At 45.0% G+C, this 22,447-nt stretch overlaps 1 protein-coding gene across 2 annotated transcripts in view; it reads right to left on the reverse strand.

Moving 5' to 3' along the window:
- The window catches only part of SOX5 (SRY-box transcription factor 5), a 445,318-nt gene that overhangs the window by 48,465 nt on the left and 374,406 nt on the right, over positions 1-22,447 (reverse strand). For both annotated transcript variants that reach the window (XM_066633459.1, XM_066633458.1), the window contains 2 exons: positions 14,595-14,772; positions 4,402-4,574 (listed from right to left, as the gene is read on the reverse strand). In XM_066633459.1, coding sequence (XP_066489556.1) covers positions 4,402-4,574; positions 14,595-14,772 — 351 coding nt within the window. The remainder of the gene's footprint in view (positions 1-4,401; positions 4,575-14,594; positions 14,773-22,447) is intronic.

Genomic DNA, 22,447 nt, shown 5'->3' on the forward strand with positions numbered 1-22,447 from the left:
TGTCATCTTGGATTAACAGCATCTTTCTTGGATTAACATGCAATATGCAGGACTGGCCCATCCATGAGACCTACTGAGGTGGTGGCCTCAGGCAACAGATTGCTGGAAGACGCCCACCTCAGTCCACCCATTTGCTTCCACTGATGTTAGTTCTCTTCCCATTCTCTGAACTGGAAAAAAGGGAGATGAAGCAAAAGAGGCATGGAGGAAAGGAGTGTTATCTGATATTCCAGCCCACATTCTACTTCCCTCCACACTTCCTCTTACACTTCCTCCTCCTCTTCATTTCCCAATCAGTGGTATTTGGTATGGTTGGCAACCTTCAGTCTCGAAAGACTATGGTATAAGCCTACAGCACCCGGTATTCGCAGGCGGTCTCCCATCCAAGTACTAACCAGGCCTGACCCCGCTTAGCTTCCGAGATCAGACGAGTGGGAGGATAAAAGAGTCTGGCACATCATTAGCTGGGGGGGGGGGGAGAGAGGAAGCATTTGCTCCCTCAGACACCAGGTGGTATTGGACCAGCCCTGTGCAGACAAGGAATTCCAGAGCATTTCTGAAACAGATCCTTATTCAAGATCTATTGCTCAGGGCACTGACTTTGCCATAGAATTCCCCACTCCACCCACCTCAGAACATCAGAAATAGGAAGAAACTGTATCCTAGGAAGAAAGAGAGACAAATCAAGGGGTTAATTTTTACTAGTTCCTCTGCCTTCTAAATTCATTTCAGCCTCTGAATGAGCCTGTAGATGTGTTAAAGAAAAATTAAAAGCTGAAGGGCACAATCTAAACTGCGCCCTATGCCGGCCCAAGTCCCTTGGGCTGGCCTAGGAGGATCGCAAATGTGCCATAAAGCACGTTTGTGCCTCCTCGAGGGGAAGCCAGGCTGGGGCTCCGAGAAGCACCGGGCTGTGGAGGCTGACATAGACCTCCATGCCGGCTTCCCCTCAGCCGCTTGTGTCGACCTGCCTGCACCAATACAAGCGGAAAAGGTAGGCGTGGGGTGGGGAGGGAGGGAGGCATTCCTAGGTGGAGGGAGGGCGGGCGATGGGCAGCCCTGGGGCATGCGGGCGGGGAGCGGGAGGCGGGGTTGGGATCGGCATAACTGCCGGATCCCAACCCCTGTTCCAGGGGAGAACGGAGCGGCTTCAAGTTGCTCCACTCTCCTCGGACTTGTGCCACCTTCAGAGGTGGTGCAAGTCCAAGGAGACCCATTGTGGCCAGCAGCCCTTACCCAGGGGTAAGGGAAAAAGTTTCTCCTTACCTCTGGCTGAGCTGCTTCTGACCACAATCCTGTGCTGGATACAGCGCAAGCCTTCTGGCTTGCCTGTTCTAGTGCAGGTTAGGATTGCGCCCGAAGTCATCTAATAGATTGGTCTGTGATCTGTCAGAAGTTGGGACTACAGATTATAATCCCAAATCACTATTACTATAATCCCAAATCACTATTATTGCTGCTACTACCATTTTTGTGTTATTGCTGCTAGTATTGCTGATACAAGCACTACAAACACTATGACTGCAGCTATGATTACTGCTGCTCCAGTGAGTAGTAGTACTGTCCCTATCCTTGCAGTTGCTGTGATTCAGATATTAGTATTATTGCTGCTACTAGTATGGGCAGGAGGTGTGGTCTAGAGGGTAGAGCTGCTGTTAAGCCCAAAGATAACATCCGAAGGACACCAGTTCAAGATCATCAGAAGCTTCCATGAGTAGCAAGACCTCGAGAAGCAACTGACAAGCTAAACTGAGCTAATCCAGCTGCTCTTTGGTGAGAGAGAAGAAGCTGTTTGTCAGTGTGGGAGGTAACCATGGCCAGAATTGATACCAGACTGAGAATGATCCATCTGGAATGTTGTTTGTTCTTAAAAAATAAGAACTTCTTTGTTACTGTAACAAACCAAGGGGGTTTAGAAAAAGCCTGTCTCCTTGGATTAAAGTCAGAGGAGTAATACAGTGACTAAGAAAGATGGTATACAAATTGATGCTACGACTATTACTCTGTCTTCCTGGTTTTGATGTTGCTACTGTTAATTTTGCTGCTAGTTCTATTATTGCTTTGTTCCCAGTAAATTGTGCAGTTTGGGGGTACTCCTGAACTCACAGGTTTTCCTGTAGAGCCAGGCTGCAACTGTGCCCAGAGGTGCATTTGCCCAACTTCAACTAGTGTGCCCGCTACAGCCAAACTTGAGTCTATTGGACCTGACCATTGTGGTCCATGCATGCCCTATTGGCTTCTAGATTAGATTACTATAACATGATCTATGTGGGGCTGCCCTTGAAGGCAGTTTGGAAGCTGCAGTTAGTGCAGAGTGCAGCAGCCAGAGCTAGAGTTAGGCAGTTTGAATCTGATGGACCACTGCTTTGGCGACTGCACTGGCTTCCCATTTGTTTCCGGGCCCAATTCACTTCATGATTTTGACCTTTAAAGCCCTTCATGGTTTGGGACCAGGTTATCTGAGGAACCGGCTTCTCCCATATTCTACGGTCCTCCCTCTTAGGTCATCTGAGGGGACTTTCCTGCGAGTGCCGCTTTTCTCCCAAGTTAGGGGGATGGTGGCACTGGGGCAGGCCTTCTTGGTAATGGCACCATAATTATGGAACTCCCTACCAGGGGAATTAAGATCTGCCCCCTCCCTCATGGTGTTTTGGTGAGGGCTCAAAACCTTTTTGTTTCATTTGGTGTTTGAGTTGTCTCTGTAGCAGTTCCTTGAATGTTAATAGCTTTATTTTATTTATTTTTGAGTTTATTCATTATGTTGATAAATTGTATTTAATTTATTATTTATTATTATTATTTTCTATAAACTGTAAGCTGCCTTGGGCATCTGCTCCGGCAGAGGAAAGATAAAAATCTTTTAATTAATTAATTAAATAAATAAATAAATAAATAAATAAATAAATAAATAGTAGCATGACTGCTACTGCTACTTATTCCACTAGTATTGTTGCTGCTACTACTACTATCAGTACTAGTAGTATGGCTGCTATCATTATTGTTCCTGCTAAACAACTACTGCTTATATTGCCACTACTGATATAGCTGCTGCTATTCACATTATAACAGTAGAAACCAACATTTATTTAATTCTAGCAGTGAAACAGACTCTGCTTCAAAAATTCAAGCAGTCTAAACAGTCAAGCTAAACAGTCAAGCATTCTAATGTTTCTACCACATTGACTTGGGGCCCAATCCTATCCAACTTTCCAGCACCGGCATAGGCGTAATGCAGCCCAGAGGTAAGGGAACAAATGTTCCCATACCTTGAGGAGGCCTCTGTGACTGCCTCCCCACCACAGGATGCAGTGCACGCCCCATTGGCACAGCTACACTGGCACTGGAAAATTGGATAGGAGTGGGCTCTTGCTCAATGTCAATTTGGCCATTAGCTTAATATATATAATGGAAAATGGAGCACAAATTGACCAAGATGTAAATCTTTGGAATGTCTGAATGATCAAAAGCAAGGCGGGTGTACATAGAACCAAAAGTCATGTTCTTGGAACGTTGTTACCAGCAGTGTAAGGGGCTGGTATCAACTTTCCTGAGAGATGCAGGCTTGCATCTAAATGGTGTAAACAGATCTTCCCTCTGAATAAACTGTTTTAAGCAGGACTGTTGGATCCTTCCAGTCCCCAGTTTCTACACTGCAGATGATTTTCATATTTACGAGCTAGGGTCATAGAGCCTAGTTGAAATGGAAGGAAGACCAGTTATAAACTATATTTTGTGACCCCCATGTCTTAGATCTCTATCTTTCCTCCTGTGCTGGCAATCACAAAAACTGAGCCCAGGCAAAGTCAGTTATACAAAACCTCATTTCACAAAGCCATCCATTGCAGCTGGTAATGCTTGAAAGCTTCTGCAATGTCCAGAGATTATTCATGTGGGCCAGGCTACCACTTTGCTAAATGGCTCTTGGAGCAGGATATATGGGCACTGTTGCAGTTTTACATGATGAGGTCAACATGTTCTGAGTTACAGACAACCTGAATGGAAACTAGTGCAGTGAACGTGGGCCACGTTGTATATTACATTTTTAAGATATCCATTTGGGTTGATCTATGTGCACACCTGAAAGCATAACATGTGAACATCATGGGCTTGTCAAATGTGCCTCCTTTGAAATGCACCCTTGGTGGCAAAATCCAGTTTTGCTACTGTGTAATATGAGAAACAGCCCTAAGAGAAAAATGCCAGAGAAACTCACAGTACATTGCACCTGCATGCGGTCCCAGTTCAGCAAGGACCTGCAGCGTGGAGCGGTGGCATAATGATTAATCCAGACCTGCAGAAAGAAGTCAGTGAAGCTGCAGGTCCCTCCACACTTGAACAGCTTGAACCAAAACTCATAACTGAAGCTGAATTGTCACCCAAATGGAAATCTTAGGTACTGACCTTGTCTGTCCTGCAGTTATTCAGACCCAGATTATTTGCAACAGCGACCTTCCCATCAAGCACCTGTTGCTCTCTCCGTAGCTGCTCCTTCATTTGCCGGGCCTCCTGGATTGCCTTGGTAACAGCATCATGGTCGTTTAAGTAACCTGACGACGTGATAGAAGAAAGGATATCTACAAGGAGGGTAGGGGGGACAAGGAGCAGACAAACAGAATCAAGGTTACTAGGAAACATCGTAAGCCATTATCATTAAAACATTCAGATATGCCCTCTAATGGACTTTGGACAACAAGCAAACTCATCAGCTGTTATTAGTACCTTGAAAATTATTAGGGATTGAATATTCTGTGTATTTGCATAAACTGCCTCATTTTTAATTCATTCAGGCATGCTCCTCCTTTTTGCTCCCCTGCCTGGAATGGCTCCAAAGGAGAGGGGGAGAGGCCGCTTGCACACTGCGGTGAGGCTCCCTGCAAAACTTGCACCCCCTCTAGCTATGCCACTGACCAAGCTATACAGAAAGAAACTTTGCTCTATTCCTAAATAAGGGTTGTCTTGAAAGAGGAGGGGGACTTCCAGTGACCACCTGCTAATCCAGGGCAGTGATGCCTAGTGCCAAGCACTCACTCCCACCCCCCACTCTTCCAATCGGTTTAACCAGCTGCTTGGTGGGACCAGATGTGGTAGATCTAGTTTGCAACCATCGGCCCAAGAAATCCGGTTCCCAGAGGGGTTCCTTGGGCAAAACCCCTCGCCAAGAACACTATCACTCTGCCAGTAGTACCTGCAGAGTGGGGAGGCCGACCAATCCACTGATCCCAGAACTGGTAGAAGTTTTAAGCAAAAGGGTTTTATTAGCAGATGCAAAAACACAATGCAAGCAGGCTTGGTTTCCTACAAATATCACCTGAATGGGGCTAGCTCTGCAGGGAAGTCTCCATCTGCAGACTGAGAGCCTGGATCCCAGCTCATCCTAGCCTGAGCTGTGCGGACAAGAGCTCCCAACATCTGAATGGGAAGGACAAACATAGAACAAAGCCTCACATGTCTGGTTTCTTTTCAGTCCCTTCTCTACTTCCCTGGGGCTCTCCCCCCAGAAGCTTGCATTCCGCTTACCAGAAAGGATCTCCCTGTCTTGCCCAGTCTCAAGCATATAGCAGAAGAGAGATAGTCTCTCTCAGGTCTAGAGACCATCTTCTGCTCCCCCGCAACCCGCCCTCCAATTGACTGGTTCGCCTTTGAGCCTGAAGCACCTCAAATACTGGAGAGAAATTGGAAAGAAAATCTTTGACAGCAAACACAACTGTTAACTGTTTCATCACAAGGGCTTCATTTATAAGCACATTGGAGCTCCCCAAAAATATTGGAAAGCAATTTATCTTAGCAATTCAGGGTGCAATCCTAACCTGCGCTGGAACAGGCAAACCAGGAGGCTTGCGCTGTATCCAGTGCAGGATTGTTGCCAGAAGCAGCTCAGCCAGAGGTAAGGGGAAACTTTTTCCCTTACCCCTGGGTAAGGGCTGCTGGCCACAATGCACCTCCTCGGACTTGCACCATCTCTGGCTGTGGCACAAGTCCGAGGAGAGCGGAATGGCTTGAAGTCACTCCGTTCTCCCCAAGAACGGGGATTGGGATTCGGCATAACTGCCGGATCCCAGTCCTGCCCCCGCTCCCCGCCTGCCCACCCCAGGACCGCCCATCACCCTCCCTCCCCCCACCCAGGAACGCCTCCCTCCCTCCTCCTCCCTGCCCCCCCACGCCTAACTTTTCCACTTATGTTGGCACAGGCAGGCCAACACAAACTGCTGAGGGGAAGCCAGCGTGGAGGCTTATGTCAGCCTCCGCAGGCCGACGCTGCTTGGAGTGCCAGCCTGGCTTCCCCTCGAGGAGAAACAAACGTGCTTTATGGCATATTTGCGACCCTCCTAGGCCGGCCCAAGGGACTTAGGCCAGCGTAGGGCACAGTTTGGATTGCGCCCTCAGATAGCTGGCAACCGTTGGTTAAAGGAAAGAGGCTCATTGTCTTCTAAAAGACATCCTGTGAACCCCACCTTTGACCCCCAAGATTCCTTAATGGACATGAGTTTTAAATAAAGATCACCTCCTTGAAGTTCTCCTCTCTAACCACTAATCACACCTCTTCGCTATACATTGGTTCCTTCCACACTAACTGCTTTTTTTGGAATGGGAAGCCTTTGTTTACTTATCAGTTACAGAGAATCAAGATACTAACAAAAACAACAACAATTTAACTTCTGCAACTCCTCAAAATCCATCTGGTTCCACAACATCTTTCCTGACTAACCAAAGGTAATTTAAACTGCCTGTCTGAACCACAAACAACATGTATGGTCAGGTACTTGCGAGAACAGCAGAAAGAATGGCCATTAAACACCAAAAAGCTATCCTAGCATGCTTAATAGGGTCTTACTCCCAAGTTAGTGGGCATGGGATTGTTCTACATGTCACTAGCACTAATGTTTGGGAAAAGGAAAAACTCCTTCATGCATGTTATTAATTCACTACCATAGTATGCCTTAAGAGCTACCAAGAGAAAAAAATAGCGAACAATAGGCACTTTAACCGAACAACAAAAGTTGAATGGCACCTCCAAATACAGAGACAATATATCCCTGAGTAAAAGGGGGAAAGAACAGGGGACAGCTAGTACTTCCAAGTTCTGTTTGTGAGCATCTAGCTGGCCATGGTTGTAAGATGTAGATGGACCTTTGGTCCAATCCAGGGACACAATTCTTACGCTCTTGAAGTACGTAGCTTAGACTCATGATCCCATGATCAAACTCATTGACTGTGCAAATCAGATCATAAACCTGGTTAGATCCTGGCTAGAACTAGGGCAGAACTTTAGAGCAACCAGTGGGCAGTGCTAGCTTGCAATGGGCCCTGGAACATGCCACAGGGAAAGGTCCTGGAGCGTATGCAAAGTGTGTGCCGAACTGTCTGTTATCAGGTACAGCTATCACTGCTTCGCACTCTGCCTCCCCCTCGCCCCCCAAAAAAGCCTCACACCTTACCTTGTGAGGCTGCTTGCTACTTGCTGGTTGGCTGCTTACCAGGCAAGTGGGCAGGCAGATGTTTGTGTCCAGGGATTCTTTGCAAATAGATGCTCCCTGGGAATAATGCAATTGGCCAAGGGTGAGAGGAAGAGGAAGAGAGTGCATGAGTGTTACATATATTTCCCCCCCTTTTCTCACCAATCATGTCTGTAGACAGAGGGTCCACCAGGAGCAACCCAATTTGCTGGGAACTGGGGGAAGGAGAAAGAGCAGGCATCGGTCTCACACAAGCTCTTCCTCTTTTTTTCCTATCCCCTCACCACTTATGCCAGAAAGGCAGCAACGGAATGAGATGCTCCTCTGAGTGCATTGATCCCTCACTGGCCACAGTAAAAGTGGGTACTGGGGGACTTTAGGTGTTGGACAGGTGGGTCCTCAGGACTGGCTAGGTCAGTGGTTCCCAAGCTATGAGCTGTGGCTGCCCAGGAAACCGCAGAAACCAGGCAGGGGAGCTGCGGAATCCTCGCAAAAAGCCTGCCATCCTATACAATGAAGAGGATTGTAGTCCTAATGGGGAGCTGTAATCAGTGGCCCAGGAGGTCAAGGGAGCCACCAATTTAAAAAAAGAGAGAAAAGGGAACCACGAGGTTAGGCCCATGGCCAGTGTTCTGCCTGACTGACCTTACATCAGGTCTTGGCACCTTGGCTAGGTCTTGGCACCTACCACTTACATCTGTGTTGTTACAGTATTTTATTAAACCTAATGCTGTATAGTAGACTATGGAGTTGTAATTACCCTTCTTTGAGCAGACAGGACAGGTTTGTTAATCTGGAGTGAGGGGAATTAAAATATCTTCCAGCTTCTTCCTTAAACCTTACAAATACATTAATAAACCACAGGTGGTGGTGATGCCTTGCCATGTGATACAACGACTGAGCAGATAAATCTCCTACATAGAATGTCGCCCCTCCTCCCTGCGCCACCTGTCAGTCAGAAACGCATCAGGAGCCACAGGGCCACTGACTTAGATTCCCACTCTGCTAATGCTGGGTCAGATGTTCACTCGTTGGCTGCAGTTCACCCCCTCCCCCACATACCCACAGAGCATAGGATCGAGCTGTAGGAGGAGTTAAAATGATGTTCTTTTAAACCACTGCAAGCATGCACTAATGTTCTCTCATTTTAAATGTGTCACTTTGTCATTTTTTTCTTTCCCTTTCCCTCCCCCCTCACTAGAGCCTGCCGTAGATTACAGTCATTATGATCCGTGCGTGTTTTGCAGCTTGAAAAACTGATGAGAAAATACTCCAGACCCCGGGTCTCTTTGGAGGCTATAAGGAGATGCTAAATATCGACCATTTTGCTACCCGCCTCCCTTTCCCGCCTGCCAGTTCCCCTGCCACTTTGTCCATATCTTTTTAAACTAGGGCACCAAAACCGCATTTTTATTTGTAATTTTTTGAAAGCCCTGAAACTGTAATATGAAATTGCCCGGAAAAGGGGCTTCTGTTTGTGACATGAGGCTAAATCTAACCAGATCTATTGGTGAATTGTAACAGATGGAGGGGCTGCGAGACAGAAGGCTGGCACTAATCACACGCAAAATGACCGGCTTGCCTCAACATGTTCCATGGATTCCAGCAAACTTTACACCCTAATCCATTTTTAGAACAAAAAACATCTGGCCATAAATCCTCTAATCTGCCAAAACACGCTATTAAATCCCATGATTTGTTGAAAAACACTAAGATTAAAGAAAGGAAATATAAAATGGCTAACTGCCGCGTTAGGGAAGTGTTATTAATACTCTTTTCTTTTGTCTCAATTATGAATGTTCTGTTCCTAAAGAGCCTTGTCTAATCACGTCAGATTACACATCCTTGTTGTATTGCTTGCGCCTTCTATCTGATCTGCCGGTTGCCAGTGAATGTACAACATGTATTGTCTTCTCTTGCACTCCGGGCTTTGAAACATTTCAGGAGGGAGAAGCTGATGTCAGCTTAGTTCAGACTAGCACTGCTGGAAGGTTTTAAGTTGTGGCCGTTTGTGGTTTCTTTCTATTTTTTTTTTTATTAAACTGCTTTAAAAAATCATTTAGAAAGGAATGGGGCTGGCAATTCTGGTTGCCTTTGGAAGTCAAAACCCAGGAGCTGGGGCAAGCGTGAGCTCCAGTATGGGTGGGGGGTGTCGCCATCACAGCCATTCTGCATGCTGTGCAGAATGAGGTGGTAGGCTCAAGCCTGACCTACCCCTGCAGTGGAATAAGGTGCTTGAGGTGGCCAAGTGGTCTGCACCATTTCAGACTGCAGGGGGATGTATCTTGTGAAGGCAGTCCCAGATGAAGAAAACACCTTCCTGCAAACAGGAAACCAGCATATCAGTAGGGGGGAAAAGGTCCAGTGCAGCCTGTTCCCTGCTCTGCTAGATTTCTACTTGCATGAAGAGTTTTTTGGCACACATACAAAGCGATTTTAAAAACTAATACACAAGAGCAGAAGAATGATGTGATGAGACTTTCACTGAGCTGTAAAATTTCAGATTGCTGCGTGGGGATAACATATCTGAAAGTTAACATATAGACAAACCCAAGCACCTTTCCTGCACATACAAATTCAGCTTGGTTTATAAAACGGGTCTAAACCTAGCTTTCTCCCCATCATGACGGATTTTCTATAGGTAGGAAACATTTCTTAAAAACTGGGGTGGTATTAGCGGAGATCCTAGGCCACATATAGCATAGCTGTCTGGGTATGGGGGTAGGTACTGCTGAACTACGCTTAGCAGGGAGGGCACCATCTTCCTGTTTGCCCCTCATCCCTCAGGGAGGGAAGGAAAGGAGGGAATTTTAAACTACCCATCTCCTCTTCCTCTACTCTGGTGGCGCCTTGGCTATGGGAGTAAACAAAGTTATCTCCTTCTCAGCTGTCTCCATTCCTCTGATTGATCCAGCTCAGCAAGCTGCATATGCTTGCAAGATTTCAAGATTTCCCTCTCTCGAGCGGGTAGAGGGAATGGTGATCAAATCTGCCAATAACATGAAGTTGGGAGGGATAACCAACAGCCTGGAAGATGGTACAAAACTAACCTGACAGCCCCAATCGTTCAACCCATGACAAAAAGATGAAGTTCAACAAAGGCAAATGTGAAGTCCTGTACGTAGGTACAGAAAATCAGAGGCAGAAGGACAGAATTGGGGAGACCTAGCTTGGCAGAAACACATGTGAAAAGGATCTGGGTAGTAGACTACAAGCTGAACATGAGCCAGCACTGTGATGCAGCTGCAAAAAAGCTAATGCAATACTGTTCTGTATTAGCTGAGGCATAGAGTCCAGACCATGAGATGTAGTAGTTCCACTCTACCCTGTGCTTGAAAAATTGTGTCCTGGGCACCACACTTTCATAAGGACAGTGACATGCTGGGATGAATTCAGAGGATGGCAGCAAAAGACAGAAGGGAAAGATCTGATGCTGAGTCCTATGAAGAACAATTAAAAGAGATTGGCAAGTTTAGCTAGAACAGAAAAGAATAAGGGGAGATATGATAGCTGTTATCAAATATCTGAAGGTCTGTCACAAAGAAGAAACAGGAGTTTAAATTATCTGCAACTTCTAAGTACAGGACTAGAAACAATGAGTTGAAACTACATGAAGTAGTTTAGGCTAGACCCAAGGAGAAATCCTAACCATAAGAGTTTCTGGCACAGTCTGCCTTAGGCAGCTGTAGATTCTCTCTCATTGGATGTTTTTAACCAGAAGGTGGATGGCCATCTCACAGAAATGTGGTAGTTGCCTGCATTGATAGGGGGATTGACTAGATGACATTATCTTCCAACACTAAAATTGAGTGAGTCTATTAAATCTGGGGTTCTCCGAGGTCACGTCGCCTGGGCAATCCAGCTTCCAAGACTTTCAGTGGCTGCCATGCCATGGCTTACTCTGTAGTTCTCCTAAGGGCCTCCAAAGCTATTGGTTACTCTTGAGATACTCATCCCAGCTTCCAATTCACTGGAGCAGAGTGAGCAGAGGAGCCCAACCACAGCAGCTAAGGGGGGCGGGAAGTGTGGGACCTGGACAGCAAAAATCTAATGATTTTCCTACCTATGTGATTCAGCTCTTGTGCAGGCCTGGAGATGCATCAGGCCACTCACACAAGTTGCTTTCCTGGGAATGTAGACATGGTGGGATTAATCTGCACACCAGCAGACAAGTTACAATTCACAATGGATAAGTCAACTTATTTTTAACAGAGCTACCTGAAAAACAGTTGCCTGCAAAGTCCCTGGTGCCCTCAATTAAAGCAGGTATGCTCTCGTAAACTGTATTATCCCCCCCCCAATTCCAGAGAGCTTGCTTAAGAACCAGAAGCCTTGCCCTCCTCCAGATTATTTGGATTTTTTTCCCCCAAGCACCGCTATCTTTGAGAATGTTTGGCACCAGGCTGTGAAAAAAAGAAAAAAGAAAAAAAAAGCAACCCTTATGTTTTTCAGGAGGTGCCAAGATGCTGGTGTGTAGGAAAATGATTAATATAGATGCCGGTGGAATGTAAATTATATTTTTTGCTTAGGGTCAGTAGCAAATCATTGACGGTAAAAGAGGACTGCATTACACAAAATGCGTTTAGTTATGGGGATTGCCAAATTGCATTTATAGATGGGAAAAAATAAATGAAAATAATAAGAAGCAGTCAGTTTGTGCAGATTTGGGTTATTTGGAGGAAAAAGATGTACACCTGTACCTTCAAAGATGTGCTTTGGCTTGAGTCTATGTTTTAGAGGAAGATGTGTGATTTTCATGGGGAAGTAGCAGGGTAGGGGGAGGTGTTTTCCCCTTCCCCTACTATCTTGTTTTTTTCTTTGCAGTTCCTTTCCTGTAGTTGGGTTTTTAATAACCAGGTGCATGTTTGTAATAGCAAGGAGGTAAAGCAGCTACAGAATGGGTAGGAAAGGGGCAAGCACTCCTTGCCTACTGCCACTCTTGTCAAAAACTGCACTGCCTTTTCTGCTGCTTCTTTGAGATAAACCACATCTTGTTGTATGCATGCCCCTGAAACGTTGGTTCATTCATTCCCAAGATTTCAAGCAGTCATGAAAACCAGGGAGCCTGCCACTGGTCAAGACACAGAACAACTTCAGGAGTTTTCGAAGGCAATTCTGGGAGAAGGTGGCTTTCAGTTTACAGCTTTAGATCAGAATATATGTTGCTGATGTAGGAAATAGTCAGTGATGGGGTAGTCAGATCCAGTCTTCCACCATCCATGACCATAACTCAACCAGCAAAAGAGCTCTACTACTTAAAAGAACGAAAAACAGGCTCCATTATCCTAGGCAGAATGCACAGTAATCCCATCCCGTAACCTCAAAAAGTCCCTTTCTATATCTGTCGCATGAAGATATAGGGCGGTGAAGTCTATGTCATTAACAATAACTTAAGTATGTTATCTTTTGGTCCACAGTTTCCCATGGTTTATTAATGGTATAACACATTAATTCTCCTTACAAGAGTGACCTTTACAACTCCAGTCATCCTCACAGCTTTTATCCAATTACATTATCACTCATTACAGGTACAGCCTTTCAAAATCTACATTTCACTGAAAAGAGGAATGGGGGGTGCGATGGCAAGGAATCCAAATGCAGGAAAGATACCAGAAAGTGGGAAAGAAAACATCATGTCTAGAAAATTAAGAAAAGTATGCAGCTACCCTGAGGCTGGTCAAACATGTTTAGGGTGAAACTACACATTACATTAATTGCATTCTTGGTGACAATGTGCTTATCAATTTTTTTTTTAATTCCTTAAACAGGGGATGAGGGACCAGTCCAAAGCAGGACCATAGCACAGGGGCATGGGGCTTTAGCTCTCTGCTTCCATTCCCAGCTGGATCTTCTTTGACAAATAGCAGCCGCCAGAAATAGGGAGGTAAACTGGAGTTGTGAAACAGGGGAAAGGATTAAAGCTCCCTTCCTCTCTTTCAAGGTGCCAACCCAGATTGTTTTCCCCTCCCCAACATTGCCACAAAATGTTGTTTTGTTTAAGCCAGAAAAACAAGCAGAAACAAGGGCCACAATGTAATTAAAATAACATGTAGCTTAGCTGATAGAGTAACTTTGCACTCTGTGTAGAACGTGCAGAGGCGTACAGGATTTGACTAGTGGTAACTTTGTGCATCCAGCTTCCCATCTCCTGCACCAGAATATTTGCTGTGAAGCAGAGAGGGGAAGTAGGAAGAACTTTGCCTGACTGTGGACCATTTTTCAAAAATGAGGAATGTGCTGGGGCTAGATTTGAAAAAAAAAAAAAAAAAAAAAAGATCATAACTTGGCTGCCAGGCTAACTGGTGTAAAGCATTGTAAAGACATCGTCCCAGCATTGTTCCAGCAGCTGCCCATTTGCTCCTGGTCCCAATGAAATTCAAATTGGTGGTTTTGACCTTTAAGGCCCTGAATGATCTGTGACTAGGATGCCTTACAGACTGCCTCTTTTTCTCTGAACCTGCTTGTATGCTTTGGTCAACTACAGAGGCCCTGCTGATTATCCCTCTGCCATATGTCTACTTCACCATTTGCTTTTAAAGAAAGCCTTGGAGCCATATTGACTGTTCTTTGTGGTGCAGAAGCTGAGGATACACTCAGATCCATTCGCCAATATGCAACAGTAGAAACCCAAATACAAGTAGGCCTAAAACACTGACATTTATTTATTAAACACATATCATTTTAATGACTTTTTTTTTAAAAAAAGGTAAGTGCTGACTAAGTACTTAGTCAGCAGTCTAAGTACTTGTCAACCATCCCAGTGTCTGGCATTCATTGGGCCTGAAAGGCAAGAATAGGCTTACGCTTCACTGAGCAATTGGGTGGAGGTGTTTGAAAATGGTGTTATTTATTTTACTCTAAAGTAAGCCCATTGTGTTCAGCAGTACTTAGACTGTAATCTTGTCTTACCTACTAGAAACAAACACCTCTAGGCATAACTCTGTTCCTCTCCCAGATTTGCCCTTATATCTCTGTAAGCAAAAGGAGTAGAGACTCAGTTCTTTGTAAATGAAAGCTGAACATTGAAGAAAGACACCTGGGCTTACTCTTGAGGAGACCAAGCCTTTCCTAGTCTCACTGTGGCTACTACAGCCCTGATAACTCTGTCCATTTGCCATTATTAAAAGGAAGAGAACTTACCTATTGTGTTGACTCTGGCTGAGGGATTAGCTAAAGTTGCTGGCACTGAAGATTTCAGCAAGCTGCTCCCGCTGTTTATTCTCAGTGCTGGCACATGGGGAGAAGTGGGTGACGTGGGAGACTTGCCGTCAGCTGTCTTGGGTTTTGCAGAAAGGTTCAGTGGCTGGGCCACATCATCCTAAAATGGGCATAAGACCACCAAGTTGGTAAGACAAACTGCACTGCAGCAGCTACCTATGCTACATCATCAAACACTGATGCATTCAGACATTCACTCATAGCAAACTATGGATCCCATCATGCGGTCTTGGGTTTCCTCCAACAGGGGAGGCACTATAAACAGAAATGGAACTCAAGAACTGTTTCAGCAGTGGAATGCTCAACATTATGATGTGTTGGTGGGGAGGGGCATGGAGGGATGGTCTGACTAACAGCCATCAGTGGTAGAGGACAGCTTTTACCTCACCAGAGTGGTGCCCCCAGGTATGGTACTCTACTTTTCCCAATACAGGGTGACCAGATACAATGGAGGACAGAGTGCCTGTACCTATAACCACTGTATAGAAGAGGGAATTGTGGCAGGTGCAGCTTTTGACACCTTTCCATGCTGAGCTGCACCTGCCAAAAATTCCCTCTTCTGTACCATGGTTAAAGGTACAGGCATTCTGTCCTCCATTGTATCTTGGTACCCAATACAGGATTCAGCACATGCCCCATTGGCACGGCTGCACCGGCACTGGAAAATTGGATAGGATTGGGCCCTCAGTTGGATGGGGAGGATAACCAATGTTCCTAAAAAGCAAGCCACCCAAAAGGGGCAGCAACGAAGCAACACACTTAGCTTGAGTGCTTCATTCCACTGCTGCCAGGTAAAGGTTGGCCCTGGTCAGCTTCAGGGGTCAGCAGGATGGCTGCTCATGGGAAGCTCCTGAACCCTTGGCCAGTAACTGACCTGGCTGACCTCTGACATTGGCCCCAATTTTGATACATGTAAATATATTAAATGAGACCCTGACATTGCTGGTGTTATATTCCAAAGAGGGTAGCGTTCTGAAATGAATGAGGTTTGTGTTGCATGTCATTTGAAGTTGTGAAGCTTAAACAGGAGAGTTTTCCTCAAGTAACCAGGCTGTCTCTGGACAAAAGGAAGAGACCAGCCTACTGCTTTTTGTCTTGAACAAGCTAACACCTTGAGCCAGGCACCTTTAATCGGTTTGTATACACCTGATTACTCTTTTAGTATTGGCAATTGTCATAGTTAAATCTGAATTTAATACTGAACAAACATAGCAATCACGGAAAATGTAGACCAAAAATGTCATCTTCAAAATGATGGTTAAACTTCCCTCGGCCTGGCTGGTGCATAATAATAGTAATAATCATCAAGCCAAGGAGCATTTTTCCCCCCTTTCTTACTTGCAAGTATAGAAACACCTCCTATAACGTTGCTTTTGTTTGCATTGATTTAGTACAGCATTCTTTGTCCTTGTGTGATTGACAGGTACTGTAGATAATAGGCCCAGTGTATTCTGGGAAGCACAGGGCCAGTTGCCCCAGGGCCCAATCCTATCCAACTTTCCAGCACTGGTGCAGCTGCAATGCAGCCTCGATATAAGGGAACAAATGTTCCCATACCTTGAGGAAGCCTCTGTGACTGCATCCCCAACACAGGAAGCAGCGCAAACCCCATAGGCACAGCAGCATGGGCACTGGAAAATTGAATAGGATTGGATTGCTTGCCTCCAGTTGCTTTGCTTCTCTTTAACAATGTCTCCTATAGTGCTGTTTCACACAGACTTGTCGTTCTGGTAGCGTGTACCCTGCATTATCAGAGGTAGTACTATATTAAAGTTACATCACTTAAACAGAAATGACACTGAGAGTAGTCCTATTGATTCTATTGACTATTGACTTTTATAGTAGAGTACTATAAAAGTCAATAGTCAACAGAATCAATAGGACTACTTGGGGTGGGCAGACAGGAGATCGGGATTTCTTGGTAGGTAGCTGGATGGTTTACAGCTGATAAGTAAAAGCGTTTCTGAATCCCAAGCATTTAACAATTGCAACAACAACAACACATTAGGCTGTCAGAATCCACCTGAACTTTAATAACTGAGATGTAGATTCATATTGAGATTTGCAGATCATGATTCATAGTTTCTGTCCCTTGAACCACCATTTTGCACCTGGTTCTAATTTGTGAATCTTGGGGCTCCAGTAAAACACAAAGTAGATTCCACAAACTTGAAATCTGCCCCTGCCTGCTTTAATGGAAGCATGTGGTTTGAGCACTAAGTGAAAGCGAATGAAATCCAAATCAAACAATCAGGTCTGGTGCTGAGTCAGACTACTGGTCCATCCAAGGCAGGGCTGCCTACCCTCACTGGCATCTCCCCCAATGCATGGAAACAAAGCAGAGGCGGGAAGCATTCCAATGTACGTTTGCCAGGGTCAACAGCCTGGTTCAGATTATAGTTGTTTCAGCTGCCATGTCTTGGACAGCAGCCCCAAAACAGATAGACCAGTCCATGGGTGGGCCGTCAATAAGCCATGGGCCTCTTCCCCAACCATCCCTGGTCCATGCCTGGTGGCCCTGAAGATGAGACAGACATGCTGTGTGCTTCTTTGCATAGGAACCCTCTAAGCAACAGTACATGCTTTATTCTTGAAGCTTGGAAGCTACTGCAACATTATTCTTTCCTGTGTGACGAGAGTAGTATGAGAAGCCCCATGCTACCTGGGAGGACTCCACCCCATGGCTCCTCCCCACATCATTACAAATACTTGAGAAGCTGAGTGTATGATGGAATAGGGAGGAGATGCACTGAGAAATCTTTCTGCATGGTCCAGGTCTTCTCAAGCTGTTTGGAGTGCCACCAACAAGATTTTAAAAAACAGTGGTTCTATTGTCTCTTTCCTTTGGTTTGTTTTTCTCTCAGCCCTCCACAGGAAAGCAAGCACTTCCACACAAGCTGCTGGTCTTAGCTAGTTCTTCATTACAGCTCAATGATGTGTGTTCTTCCCTTGTTCTGAGACCCTCTCTTCCAAGGTATATCAGTGATCAGATCAGATCAATTTACACCAAATCAAAGCAACTAACTGGAGAGTCTTTTACTAAGTCAAACATCTATGTTTCTATTCACTGAAAAGGTTAATGCTTAGAGAGCAAAAGATGTTGTGACCCAGAATTTTATATATATTTTACACACACACATATAACAAATGTAGTGAAAGCAAAATATGACATTGGATAAAACCATCTTCTTTTGAAAAATATTTAATTTAGCATATTTAGTTAGCAGCTAACACCCCCTGCACACTTGCATGCTCTCACACACATGTGTTCGCACAAACATGCGCGCACACAAATAATAATTTGGACATTAAACAGAATGACTGCCAACAAGGCCTCTTAAGCAAACATTTCTTTTGCTAGATTTGGCAGAGCTTAGAGATGTAATTGAGATTTCAGTCTTGCCCACAGTCATAATCACAGTGCAAATGCCTTCAAGCAACAATGACTGTTTTTATGAGTTAGAGCGACTGAAATCATACAAGCACGGACTCAAGGACCTGGCCTTGAGTAACTCAGAATCAGGGTACCTGATGGACCTCCTTTCTGCATATGAATCTATCCAAACCCTGAGATCTGCTGGAGAAGGATCCTTGTGGGCATTCTACTTTGACCTAGGTGGGATTGGGAAGGATGTGTAGAAAGGCCTTCTCAAAGGTGACCCCCCCCCCCCGGAACTCGCTGTCCTGGGAAGTTTGATGTGCTCCCTTCTACTTTTCATTTTGCACATTTTATCACCTATGAAGCTCTTGGGATCTTGGGCATGCCACTCTCTCACTGCCTAACCTACTCACAGATTTGGATGTGGATTAAAGGGAAGGACAGAACCAGGTATGATGAGCTTCTTGGAAGAAGCACAACCTAAACAATGAAATAAACAAACAACAATTGTGTTTGAGCATAGGAGATCCAGGGAGGGGCACCTGGTAATCTTTCGCCCAGATCCACCCTTTTCCCAGGCCCAAGCCTGTAGTTTATGCTATAACCATGAAGACAAGAGGCCAGACAGTGAGATACCATCTTTGAAAGCCTTCTTCCCAGTTGTGTGGAAGACATGCAATGTCCCTCAGAAGTCTCCCCAAAAGCTAAACCAGGTGTCGGCAAGCTATGGCTCATGCACCAGATATGAACCACCACTCAAAGTCATTCGGGCCACACGGAACTCAGCTTGGGAGGCAAAGCAGAGGCATAGGGACCTCATGAGCCTGGGTAGGTGACTCTGTCATGTCCTGTGTGACATGTAGCAAATTGGGCACGAGGTTTTGCCTCCCAAGCTGAGTCACTTCTGGGAGCTTGGCAACTTGAAATGTTGGCAATGACATGATGATGTCATTCCCAAATGTCCAGCTTCTTTGCCTGAAAACATCTGGCTCCTTTGCCAACCCTCGAGCGTCTGCAGGGCTCCCCAGCCTTCCAAAACTGAAAGTGGAGTGATCACGCTCCACTTCCGGTTTTGCAGAGGCAGAGTGCAATTGCTCCACTTTACCTACTGCTATACACCTTTACCTAGAAATAAGTCCTATTACTTACTTACTTCAGGAGCCCTTTACTTTCAGTGTTTCAGGATCAGGCTCTAAGTAAATATGTAAGCAGCCCCAGTGCTGCTTCCCAGCCCCATGGGATTAAGTGGTAGCCATTTTGGTGATGCTGCAGCCCTGGGTGCTGGGAAGGTCAGGATTGGTCTTACTTACTTACTAGGTCTTACTTCTGAGTAGTAATACATAGCATGAACCCTAACTATACATTACTTATCATGGGCATCAGCTTTCTTGGTTCCATCTCTCCAAATCTCCAAGAGGCAGGTAGATCTGACCTTGCTCTGATAACACATCAAGACACACCCAGAGCAACTATGGGTTTGATCTTAAGTCACTGCTCCATCTGACTGGATGTTTTACAATAACCCAAGCATCCCAGATTGTGGAGAGCAGCCACAGTTCAGTGGCACATGCTTTGCCTGTAGAAGTCCCCAAGTTCAATCCCTGGCACCTCCAGGTAAAGCAAAGAAAAATTTACATCTGAAACCATGGAGAGCCACTGCTTAGCCGTGTTAAAAATGCTGTGCTAGATGGAGCAAGGGCCTGACTCAGTATATGGTACATCCCTGAGAGGAGAGCAAGGACATCACAGATGGTCAAACTATATCTGACAATGTTCATCTGATAACAATAATGTTCTTCTTCACCTTAGCATGCTTGATTTTTATTATCTGAACAGCAAATACAAGCATGGAGTACTGCTGTGTGGAAGATGGGGGGGTGCATGTGTTAAACTTTCTCCCATCATGGTACTGACCCTGTTTGTGCCCCCCCCCTATCTGATCCAGGAGGAAAGCTCCCTTTGGAATCAATGGGAGTTACCCTTTCAGGGCAAATAGCTGCAACAGGCAGTGCTATTCTAATTGGGGCCATGATGAAGGTAGAGCGTTAAATCCTGCCTGATGCCCTGGTTGCAAACCAAATTAGGATGCCCTGCAGCTGCTGTTTAAATAATTAAAAAATCAAGCATTTAGGGTTCAAGCAGGGTGTTAATGTCACTTGTACTTTGGCCCTGAGGTGACACCGGGTGATATGAAAGCTGGATCAGTGATCGCATATTCACACATGATCATGTGATGGATACGCATGCATGAACCAGTTCGAAATTATAGAGGCTGAAGTCAGTTATTTTCTTTCTTGTTGCCCAGCAGTTTGGAAAACCCCTGTTTCCAATGTAGGAATATTGTCAGCAAATGTTATGTATCCTGATTACATTTATTTCTTTTTAAAGCTAAAGGCGTCAAGGCCCTTCAGCCTGAAGTCATGCTATTTATTATTATTAATATTATTATGTATTTATACCCTGTTGCAAATTCAGCTACAAAAAGCCTCCAAGATGGCTATGCACGATCCTGATGCAAACAGAAGGTGCAACTTAACCAGTGGCTTGCAAAATCCAGGGACTTCATTGTGTGTATCGTCTGATAGAAATACTGAAATGACCTGGCACAAGCACAGCGCAGTCTGTTCTACTAAAGAGGCTTTTCCTGACCTCTGGGAACACATCCATTGCATATTGCAGCCTATTTAAATGACCTTGATGGTAAGAAATTACAGCCAAGCCCAGATAGATACAAGGAGCCACAGAGGGAGGGTGATTTTGTAAAAGAATGAACCCCTGCCGTTTTGGAAGCAAAGCCCCAGAACCACTCTCTCTCCCAATTTATTTTTTGCCCTTTCATGGGGATCTTCATTTCATCAGAAATGCACAATGCGGTGCATTTCCTGGCACATCTGGGGGCCAAAGACAATCGTGCCATTGTCACTCGCTGAACAATACTGCCAGTCACTGGCGTATCTACTCAGTCGCTGGTTTATCCCAAAAATGCCTGACCAGTAAATATATCAGTAATGGACATCCAGTGGCAACTGGCACACACAAGTAAAGTCATTCCCATCACTGCCTCCAGAGATTGCAGTTGTTTACACACACACACACACACACACACACACACACACACACACACACACACACACAGTATTCTTCTCTTGCTCTTCTCCTCTTACCCCATAAGCAGTTCTAAAATTATCAGCAGTGATAATAAGGAGAGGAGAGCTAAAGGCAGTTGTGAAATACGTTGTGTAAATGAATTATGCTGCTGATATTATCCTCCCTGATGAAATAATTGTATTAAATTAAGCAGGGATGTTCACATGACAGGAGAGCGGAATTAGATAATTCACCTCCCCAGCTTCCCTCAACTCTGGCACTCCCTCACCACTCCCATTCCCCCCATTCTCAAGTTCTGATTAAGAATAATGCAGATCTTTCTCTCAAGGAGGAAATTTATGCATCTGGAGGCTCTCTCTCTCTCACACACACACACACACACAAGGGCAGAAAGACATCAAAGTCATAAATCTGAGCTAAGACAGGGAAGAAATGTGAGTCTTTTAAAAAAACAAACCAACAACATCCCAAACCTGGAACTATACAGAATTGTCCTTAAAGCTAGTATTTACTCACTTCCACCACATTTTTTAAAGGAGAAAATTATTTCTGATGTTGATCAGCCTCAAAACAACCTTGTGAAGAAGGCTGTTTTCATGTCAGCCTTCTGAGAAGCAGAAGAAATAATATCCAGGAATTCTTCCCTTGTCTAGGCTTCCAGGAATCTCTCCCCCCCCCCTCCGAATGCAGTGGTAGCCACTTTGGCACCACTGTATTGGCACCACTACATTGGGGGAGGGAATGAATAGGATTGGGGTCATTATGTTTTTCCACAGTTGTCTAAAGAGTAAAAAGCCTCCCAATCCCATAAATCGTTCTAAAATTGGAAGATACTCCATCTTCTTAATAATTTTTTGTGCATCTTTAGGATATCCTTTTTGTTATGGAGGAACCGGAAAGTTCCGTGGTATACTTACAGTAACTTCACTAGTATGATTCTTGCAGCTGTAATGTCTAAAATGGATGCACAGGTATCTTGCCAGAAGTGTACACCAGATCACAAGCAATCCTTATCTCTCAAATTCAATGGGGAAATGGGTGGGGTTGGACAGAAAATGACTACACATCTCAGACCTACACACACGAAAATGCACACTTGTGTGTAATGTTTAGACCAGTATGACAAATATATGGAGTCTTGCTTCATTGCCTAGTCAGCATTTATACAAGTAGGGCCTTGGTATCCATGAGGGATCCATTCTCGGACCGCTTGCTAATTCCGAAAATCGCAGATAGTCAAATCTGCTATTTTCCACCGCTTTTCCCTCTGAAGGATAAACAGGTTCCA

The sequence above is a fragment of the Tiliqua scincoides genome, chromosome 7 (assembly GCF_035046505.1).
Source record: "Tiliqua scincoides isolate rTilSci1 chromosome 7, rTilSci1.hap2, whole genome shotgun sequence".
Classification (NCBI taxonomy): Eukaryota; Metazoa; Chordata; class Lepidosauria; order Squamata; family Scincidae; genus Tiliqua; species Tiliqua scincoides.